We start from the raw sequence: 9996 nt of genomic DNA on the forward strand, positions 1-9996 counted from the left end.
AAAAAAAAAAAAAAAAAAAAAAAAAAAAAAAAAAAAAAAAAAAAAAAAAAAAAAAAAAAAAAAAAAAAACATATATATTGATATCATGATTTTTTTTTTTTTAGAGAACGTGTAGTTCATATGAAAATGAAAAAAAAAAGTATTTTCAAAAGAATTTATACACTAAAAATAATATAACTATTCAAGAATGTATATGCATAATAAACACAAAATCCATTACATAGATATCAAATTTGAACTCAATGCTCATACTAAAATTTTATTCACTAAATTTTTCTTTTTAAAAAAGAAGCAATCATCTTTTTGGAAAACAATATTTTTTTCATTGAACCTGCTCGGAGTATACATACTTACTGAAAATATTTGATAAAATATCAAAATATTATTTATGATTTATCTTTCAATTCAGATTTTTATATGTCAAAAAAATTTAGTTCGAGAACCAAAATTCAAATATATCTATTTGATTAAAATTCAGATAGACAATTCATATATCTTCATAAACAAAACTCGTAATCGCTCTTAAATTTACGTAAAACAATGCAGATTTATGCTATCTTCTCTAAATAATCTATCTCATTATAGGAAAAAATTTTAGGGTGTGAATGGTTCAGCGGTTGGAGCAGACAAATCCGTTTACGGACTGTACCACTTTTTATTTACCATTCAGTAAATGTAGACCGCAGTTGTGTGGTCCAAATAAAGCAGAGACAAAATCGCAGCAGACCAAATGCGGACCGCTTTTGCATACAAATAGAATTGGTCCGCAGCAGTCTGTTGTCCGCCTTAAAAATAGAGCGGTCCAGACTGCATATGGATTTGGCCGTCCTGACCGCAGTTACCATTCAAACCCTTAGTGTGTAAATCATCTAACCATTAAAGCAAAGATATGATTAGATAGCCAGAAATACTTACCTGTGAAGGAGATTATGATGACGATTTTTGTGAGAAAATGTATCCTATCAGATAAAAGATAGGCGGCTACAATGAAATAAATAGCAAAAAATTAGGGTTTTATTGCGATAAAACGACTTCGTTTAAATTATATATTAGAAAAATATTTTACTAAAATATCTCTATAACAAGCCCAATACACTTCCGAGAAGCAAAGTCAGCTGAGGATATAGGGCCGTAAGTATGGTTGATTGCCTCCAGCCCATTCCAGAGTCAAAAATAAAAAAAGTCCTAATTTTACAAAATAGTTAGTAAAAAAAAGCTCCTAAATAAAAATTTAAACACAAAAAAATATTGAATTTTAGTTTTATTATATTAAAATAATATATGGGTGGAGAAGTATTATCTCAGCTTGCTCTCTGGTTAACAAAGGACTTATTAAACGGGTAGGATCTGGTGCTTCCATTTCTGTGTGGAATGATCCGTGGATCCCTGCTCAATCCCCGAGACCAGCTATCGGCACAGGGTTGTTGTCTGACCCTTTGCTCTCTGTTCAAAATTTAATTGACAGGAACTCACATTCCTAGGACATGGCTTTACTTTCGACTACTTTTGTACCGGAAGATGTTGCCTTGATTTCTGCCTTACCGTTGCGGTTGCCCGACAAACCGGACTCGTTAGGTTGGCATTTTACTAAGTCAGGAAAATATACGGTCAAGTTAGGGTACCACCTTCTTCGGTCTAACGCCATGGAAGCGGCTGCCCCGTCGGTGGTCGGGCCGAACTATGTACCTCTTCAGGCCTTCGTGTGGACGATCCGATGCCCGCCTAAACTACGTCATTTTATGTAGCAAGTAATCTCGGGCTGTGTGGCGGTTACAGCTAATCTACGGAAACGTAGCATTAACTGTGATCCAGTATGTGGTTTTTGTGGATGTGACGAGGAGACGATAAACCATACTCTTTTTTAATGCCCGCCAGCCAGACAGGTCTGGGCTCTGTCGCAGTTCCCGACGGTCCAGGGTGTTTTTCCAACTGCATCGGTTTTCACAAATATGGATTTTCTTTTCTGGCGGTTCAAGGATGTTCCTTTCCAGGATAGATTTCCATGGATTTTGTGGTATATTTGGAAAGCTCGTAATGATAAACTTTTCACTAATTTGGACTCTAACCCAATAGCAATATTGCGGTTAGCGGAAGATGAGGCTAAAGATTGGTTCCTTGCCCAGACAGAGGCTGCAGGGTCTGTAGAGGATCACACTCTTCAGGGTGTAGCTCCTGTTGGGGGCTTTGGAGCCCCAAGGTTATCCAGGTTTCCCTTGAGTTTTCGTTGTTTTGTGGATGGATCGTGGAAAGCGACGGATCAGTATGCTGGTAGAGGATGGTTCTGTATCTCGCCCACGGGGGATGAAACTACCATGGGAGCTTCAAATCTTCGTCGCAGTCTCTCCCCGCTTCATGCGGAGGTCGAAGCCCTTCTTTGGGCAATGCGTTGTATGATTGGAGCCGATAACCAATCCGTTGTTTTTCTTACTGATTGCTCTGACCTGGTGAAGATGGTGTTTTCGCCTTCCGAGTGGCCAGCTTTCACACCTTATCTGGAGGACATCCAGGCGGACAGAGAGGAGTTTACTTCCTTTTCTTTAATCTATGTCCCTCGTACTCAGAATGGTAAAGCGGATAATTTGGCTCGACGTGTTCGAACAGTTCCGCATCTAGTTACCTTTGTAAATAATTTTCCTTTGCATTGGCTCGTTTGAGCTAATCTTGTAAGCTGTTGTCAAAAAATATATATATATATATATATATATATTATATTAAAATTAAATAGTTTACATTTTTTTATTAAAGGCTCTAAATATTTACTTGCCCGAGACCCCTGATAATATTAGTCACCCTGCCAAGATCCTTAATACAATGTTAAAGATATCTATACTTAGGCAAAACCATATTCTCCATGAGCCTTGTTTGTAGAGTAGTCTAGGGATGGAACTTCTTTGAGTATAATTTCATAAAAAGAAAAAAAAGAAAAAAAAAGAATTAGTTATCAACTGAAAAATATTTCACGTAAGAAAGTGAAAATAATTCAACATAATAATAAATTAGTATAAATTTCTAATTTTTTTGGTTGAATGGATAGTTTCAACTTATTCATCTAAAATGAAATTGGATGAATGTTCATTCAACCATTTAAACTTTTTATTTAAGTTATTCATTTGCACTCTTACTTTCTACTTGTAAAAAGAAGAAATATATATAAAGAAATAATAATAGAAATATATAAATAATAAGAAATATGTCAATAAACCATAATATAAAAAGAAAAAATATAGAAATCTTAAGTAAATCATTATTTGTTTATATTTAAAAACGTTTTTCAAAAAAAAAAAAAAAAAAAAAACCGAAAATGAAAAGCAATTCAGACCGAAACCAAATCGTATTAAACTAAATTAAAATCAAACAAAACTAGAGAAAAACACCCAAATCATCTCGAACTTTTTACCATAGATCTTTCATACGTAAATTTCAATATAAGGCATTTATCAAAACCGGAAAACTAAATAAACAAAAACAAAAACCACAATTTAAACCGGATTGTTCCACCCTTAGTTAGGAGCCAAAATCTCTGTAGGCAATAAAACCGTTGCCACGTAGTCTCTCGACTCGATCGAGATGCAATTAACTTTTGTAACGGCTACAAAACTCTCTCACTTCTCCTTTTCTCTTCTTTTTGAATTCTCTCAGTCTCCTTTACGAATTCCTCTTTCTTCCTCCTCCCTATTCAAAAACCCTAGAAATCTTCTGCTCTCTTCTTGATTCAATTCTTGTTTTTTTCTTTCGAAATTAACCATGCGGAGCGGCGAGAGAATCGATTCAGACGAAGCAGAGACGAGGGCGAGAACGGGAACGAATCATCTCTCCCAAGAAGTCGATGACTTTATCAAAGACACAATAGATCACTCCTTGGGTCTTCCGATCTCCATGGAAGCTCTTCAGAAAAAGCTTTATACAACTGAAGAAACCCATCGCCGTCTTCGCGAACAGTATCTTTCCCTTGTTTCAAGATTAAAGGAGAAAGATCATGTCATCGATCGCGTTAGGGTCAGTAATAGTAAATTCGTTTCTGGGTTTTCATAGATTTGGTTTTTTTAAATCTGTGATTGATTTGATTAGATCTGAATCTTGTATTTTTTTTTTTTTTTTTTTGGGTGTCCAATTCAATAGTCTGAAGCGAGTATGAATGCGCAAGCGTTGAAGAAGTTTGTTGATGAGAATCAGAAACTGGCTAGTGAGTGTGGGAATTTGTTGAGTCAGTGTAAGAGATTGGAGAAGGAGTGTTTGCTTTATCATAAAGATCGTGATGCGTTGATGGAGTTTGGGAACGAATCTGATGAGAGGGCAAGAGAAGCAGAAGCTAGGGTTCGTGACTTGGAGGAGGAAATTGGAAGATTGTCTGAGGAGATTCAGATTTGCAAGCGTCGAATCGGAGATTGTGAAGTAAGATAACACTAAATTCTCCTTTCTATTGCAATGCCCTTTAGTAAATTAGTTTGCTTTTTGAACTTGCAGATATATAATTTTGTTAGACTGTTGTTGATGAATGGTTTACTCAAAAGCTATTGTCTTCTATATACTCTTTCATTGGGTCACTGGGGGTTAGTTGGATTTAGATGTTAATTATCTTGATTTTGCCACTTGGGGATGCATCATTTTGGTTTTCTTTCATAAGTTGACATTGCAGATGAAGTTTGTTGTCTCCTTGACTTATTATTAGTCCATCCATATTGTGTTGCTTCGCAAAAAGTTCAAATTTTTAGATATTGTTATCACTTGAGGATCCATCATTTGGTTTTCTCTGTTAAGTTGACTATGCAATTTCTCCAAGTGTTAGCTTGTCTTCTCACTGATTCATACTTCCATCCATGTTGTGTTGCTTTGCTGAAAGTTTTTAAATTGTAGATATGATCTGTTTGATGCACTTGAAAGAGATACTATGCTAGTCCATATCAAGTTTCTGTCTTATGACTGATGTATAATGTGTTGGTACATAGTGCGTTACTCCCTATCGTTCTTTGGATTTTTCCGTTTTATATAGAAATAGGTTTGTCCTATATCCACTATTAGTCTATTATTAGTCGTTTTTGATAGCTTGAGGTGGATAAAGGCAGTTGATAAGTGTTGGATTTTGTCTATGATGCTTGAGAGATTGCTTGTTCCATCCAAGATTTATCTTTCTGTATCCTTAAGGTGTAGCATATTCATCAAACAAATGAAGATTAGAAAGATTCGTTAGTGTCAATATTAGTCAGGAGATATAGCTATTAGTTCCTACTACTTATAGTCATTTCTGCTGGAAATATAGTTTTTTTTTTTTTGTGTTCTGACAGAAGTCTGTATATTCATTTCTCTCAAAAGGTTGACAACTGCACTACACCGTTAGAAGAAGACTTGCTTGAGTCAGTTTTGGGATCACTCATAAGCAAAGACGAAACTATGATGGGGCGTCTCTTCTTGGAGGCAAATGTCCACGACCAATCGTGCCAAACTTTGTTGAGCAAATGGGAACACTTAAAGCCTTCAACGCAAAAGGTTCTTGCTTTAGTTTCAAGGGCAAAGAAATTTGAAAAGGAAAAAGAATGCATCATCCTGAATCTGACTAAAGCCGAGCAAGAGGTATCTATAAAAAACGATAACACTCTCTTGTTCTTGTTCTGAAATCATTCCACTTAACCCGCAATCTTTAAACAGGTGGAACTTGTGAGCACGCTAAACCGAAAGCTGGATAAAGAAAATCGTAAGTTGCTAAGGCAACAAAGCCCTCTTTGTTCCGCAGACAGGAACAGCGCATCTGCAAAGGTAAAGAGCTAACACAAAAAGAAAAAAAAAAGTAAGCAGCTATATAGACTCTCCTCTTTGATTGTAACTTAAAAAGAGTTTCTTATGTTTACAGTCAAACAAGAGAAAGAGTCCGAAGATGATGACCAGCCCGGTGGAAAAAAAGCTTGAGTTTAGCAGTCCAGAAGTCAGCAGAAAGCCTCTATCACCTGTGTGGAATAATTCAAACAAGTGCTAGATATTGACTATGAATCAAAATATTCTCTGTATTATTCATATCTGTGAAAAACAAGATTCGGATTATGTTGTCAGCTTCTCTGAAGCTACTAACAAAACATGTATTTTCTATAAAAATTTGACCACTAAACCATGTTTCTAACTGGTATATTTATAAAGCTTCTTGTACAAAAAAACAATGTGAAATTGACAAACTGTAGACTAGACGACTAGCTAAAACGATGCCGTTGCATCAGGTTTTGAGACGACGTCGTTATGTAGTTCCAACACAAAATAAAATGTAATTTTTTTTTTCTTATCCAAAACTCTCTCACTCAACCATGGCTCTTGTTCGTCTTCCTTGCGTTTCCCTCCAAATTCTAGGTCACAAATCAAACCAGAAGAACCCTAACCCGAAAGTTTCGCTTAGCAATTACTCTCTCGCTTGGTCTTCTTCTTCTGCTTCGCTATGTCGCTCCTCAGTTCAAGCAAAATCCAGAAACCTTACCTCGTACTTCTCCGCTACAACTCAAGAGCCAATCCTCGAATCATCATCTTCTTCTCCAGCTGATAGTATCTCCGCCGCTACTGAGGAAATCGTAGAAGAGATTTCGAAAACTAGATTGATTGCTCAGAACGTTCCATGGGCAGCTACACCTGAAGATATAAGAACGTTGTTCGAGAAGTACGGCAGTGTCGTCGACATTGAGGTGTTTTATTGATTTTTTCTTTTTTTTTTTTTTTTTTAAAACCTTGAATGAAATTGAATTGAATCGAATCTTTCGTTGTTTTGGTTAAACGTAATGTGGTTTTGATATGTAGATGTCTATGCATAAGAAGGAAAGGAATAGAGGTTTGGTTTTCATTGAAATGGGTTCCCCTGAAGAAGCTGCTACAGCTCTCAAATCTCTCGAATCATATGTAAGAACTTCGCAACCATCGCTTACTCCATCGTTAAAATTGTCACAGAATCATTCAGATTTGGATTTGGTTGTGTTTTGTCTCATTTTATCGGACTTTATGAGTTGTACATTGTTGCTTATTAGGCTCTTTCATGTTGTAGTACTCAAATTTGATTGGTTATTATATCATAAAACATCGCAATTCGTTTCCTCCATCTCTAAATTGGCAAAGAATCATTGAGTTTTTTTCTTCTCTCATTTGGTTGTGTTTCTCTCATTTTATCTGACTTCATAATTAGTACAAGTTGTATATTGTGGTTATATGTTGCAGTTATCCCTGTTTGATTGATATTTGTGTGTAAGAACATCGCTATTGCTTCCTCCATCTCTATAAATTGGCAAGGAATCATTGCAAGTGTGTTGTGTTTTGTCTCATTTGATCTGACTTTATGATTAGTAAAAGTTGTCTTCTTATTAGGTAGGCTCTTTCATATTGCAGTTATCCCAGTTTCGTTGATTTTTGTGTATAAGAACATTGCAATTTCTTCCTCCATCTCTAAATTAACACAGGATCATCGAGATATTTCTCTCATTTTGTTGTGTTTGTCTCATTTTTATCTCAATTTACATTAGCAGAAGTTGTAGATTGTGTTATTAGACTCTTTCGTGATGTAGTATCCCGTGAAGTTGATTGATTTTGCTGACCAAAACTTTATAGAGCAAGATTTACGTCTACTTCATCTGATTGTTTTTTGTTGTTTTTCTTGCTCCCTCTCATTTGGTTGTGTTAGTCTCATCTTATTTTATTTTACATCAGAACAAGTTGTAGTGCTATTTGGCTCTTTCATGTTGCAGTATCCCAAGATAGATTTTTGTTGTCCACAATTATTGCATACTAAATCTGATTTTCTGTGTTGTTTCTTTGGGTCTTGCTCTTTCTTTGATCTTCATTTTTCATGGAAATGTCTGTTTAGGAGTACGAGGGTCGTCGTTTAAAGGTAGACTATGCAAAGGCCAAAAAGAAGAAGACATATGCGCCGCGTGAGAAACCTTCGGAAGTGCCTACATTCAATTTGTTTGTTGCAAACTTGGCATTTGAAGCAAGGGCTAAGCATCTTAAGGAGTTCTTTGATGCAGACACTGGCAACGTTGTCTCCACTGAAGTTATATTCCATGAAAATCCAAGGAGGTCGAGTGGTTACGGGTTTGTCTCTTTCAAAACCAAGAAACAGGCCGAGGCAGCGATTATTGAGTTCCAAGGAAAGGTAATCCAAGCTATTCTACATGATAATAATAGTGATCTAATCATAATTTAATAGCATTCTAGACTTACCAGCAATATTACTGTATGATATAGTTAAATGGAATCCAAAGTACAAGAGAGTGCTTGTGTTTGGGTTTATTTTTGGTGTGCTGCTGATACTATAAATGGACCCTAAACCAAATTTTCTAGGTTGAGACTCTTTATGCAGCAATGAGACAAGCATAGAAAAGGGTTTCTTTTTGTAGGCACACTTTAAGAGTATATGGATCTTAGTCCCAAAATTGTTAGAACAGAAGAGTTAATGGCATGTTGCTCGTAAACAGCTTTCGAATGAGTTTATTGACACATGGTTGATTTAGTTGATAAAATTGAATGTCTGTGATATTGATATACGTAGGATTTTATGGGAAGACCGATCCGATTAGCACGTAGCAAACAGTTTGTTAAGTTGCAAGCAAAAGAAGGGTTGCAGCCACCGGAAGAGGAGGAGGAACCATCATCTCAGTCGGAGTCAGTGACCGCAGAGGACGAAACTCCAGCTGCAGAGAACTGAGGAGGTAGTAAAAGCTTCATTGTTTTCATTTCCTTGGTCTGTTATATCATCATTATCAACTCTAAGCTTTGAACTGATCGATCAGGTTATTTATACATAGTCTGTGTTGCTGGATTGTTGCTGGAAGGTATTGGAATTGAAGAAGAAGCTTTTCGAGCTTTTAGGTTTTCTTCTTCTTACTTTTTGACCAGCAAGAGGAGTGGTTACATACGAGTACCAAACCTTTAGTAACTGGTGGAGAAGTAAGAAGTACAAAACCGATTTTGTTAGAACTGAAAACTAGTAGAGACCGAGTATACCAAAACGTCAGTTTCAGACTAGATCAAAATCTTAAGAAACAAACCCCATGTGGCTTTGAGAAACTTGCTTAGTTAAGTCAAACACAATGCTTTATTTTGTTGATCATTCTAGTATTCGATTGCTTTTTCGCGTTTGTTATATGTTTAGTGTGTAACGTGTATTCTTCTTTTTATATATGAAACCTTAAATCTTAAGAATATTATAAAAGGTATAACAGTAATTTGCAAACTCAAATGCTAAAACAATATAAAAATTTGTACTACTAGAGTACTAGTTCCAAAAAGCTTCTTGTACTATTTCTTTCATTCTTTCTTAAATTATGTGGGTATGTTCTAAAGTTTATCAATTGTTAAGAAAAGAATAAAAAAAGACATTGGTATATGAAAAAGGACAAATTGTTGTAACTTTTCATTTTGGTTTGAGTTGGAATATTTTGAGGAGGTAATGAATCATCAAATGCGAATCGAATTCCACAGCTATTGAATGCTCTCCAGCCTCTTTTTTTCCTTTTAAAAGGAATAATTTCATCAACTTTCTTTTTTTCTTTTTCCTCCTTTTGAGCAAAAAAAAACTCTAAAAAGAAGTAAGTTTTTTTTTTTTTTCCTATTTCTGTTAACTAAAAAACAATGGAATCGTCCGTCTACCTTTCATAGCAAACGCATTTAGTTCAACTCTTTTTCATATTTTTAAGTTAACTTATAATATGAGTGAAAATATTTCGTTACGACACCTTTAACCTAAAATGGTGATATAATATACGTACAAGCCCCCACATGGCTGAGCCAATTAAGAAGAATCCTGAAGCAAAAAAAGCTTTATATGTGTATTCTTACAGCTGTTTCCACGTGACAACACCTACTCTTTACCTTTCTGACCAAACCCAATGACTTTTTTAATCCAATATTTCAGTTTTAAACGCAATTACTCTCGTTAAGATTACAGACTTTTCAATCATGTAATTTCAAAAGTTATCTAATCTCATTTATATCATTAAACGCAATAAAGGCGTTAAAAAAAAAAAAAAAAAAAAA

At 35.3% G+C, this 9996-nt stretch overlaps 2 protein-coding genes across 3 annotated transcripts; both read left to right on the top strand.

Annotated features, from left to right (window-relative positions):
* On the top strand, positions 3559-6127 carry LOC104719731. Its single transcript, XM_010437702.2, has 5 exons — positions 3559-3996; positions 4120-4392; positions 5311-5568; positions 5644-5751; positions 5846-6127. Exons 1-5 carry the CDS (start codon positions 3745-3747, stop codon positions 5966-5968), a joined length of 1014 nt encoding a protein of 337 aa, XP_010436004.1. The 5' UTR covers positions 3559-3744; the 3' UTR covers positions 5969-6127.
* On the top strand, positions 6255-9163 carry LOC104719741 (RNA-binding protein CP33, chloroplastic-like). 2 transcript variants are annotated; one of them, XM_010437712.2, is made up of 5 exons: positions 6255-6656; positions 6769-6867; positions 7823-8113; positions 8510-8669; positions 8751-9163. In XM_010437712.2, exons 1-4 carry the CDS (start codon positions 6288-6290, stop codon positions 8663-8665), a joined length of 915 nt encoding a protein of 304 aa, XP_010436014.1. In that variant the 5' UTR covers positions 6255-6287; the 3' UTR covers positions 8666-8669; positions 8751-9163. The 2 variants fall into 2 exon arrangements, with proteins under 2 accessions (XP_010436014.1, XP_019089841.1); XM_019234296.1 differs by having other exon boundaries at positions 8778-9163.

The sequence above is a fragment of the Camelina sativa genome, chromosome 2 (assembly GCF_000633955.1).
Source record: "Camelina sativa cultivar DH55 chromosome 2, Cs, whole genome shotgun sequence".
NCBI classification, from domain to species: Eukaryota; Viridiplantae; Streptophyta; class Magnoliopsida; order Brassicales; family Brassicaceae; genus Camelina; species Camelina sativa.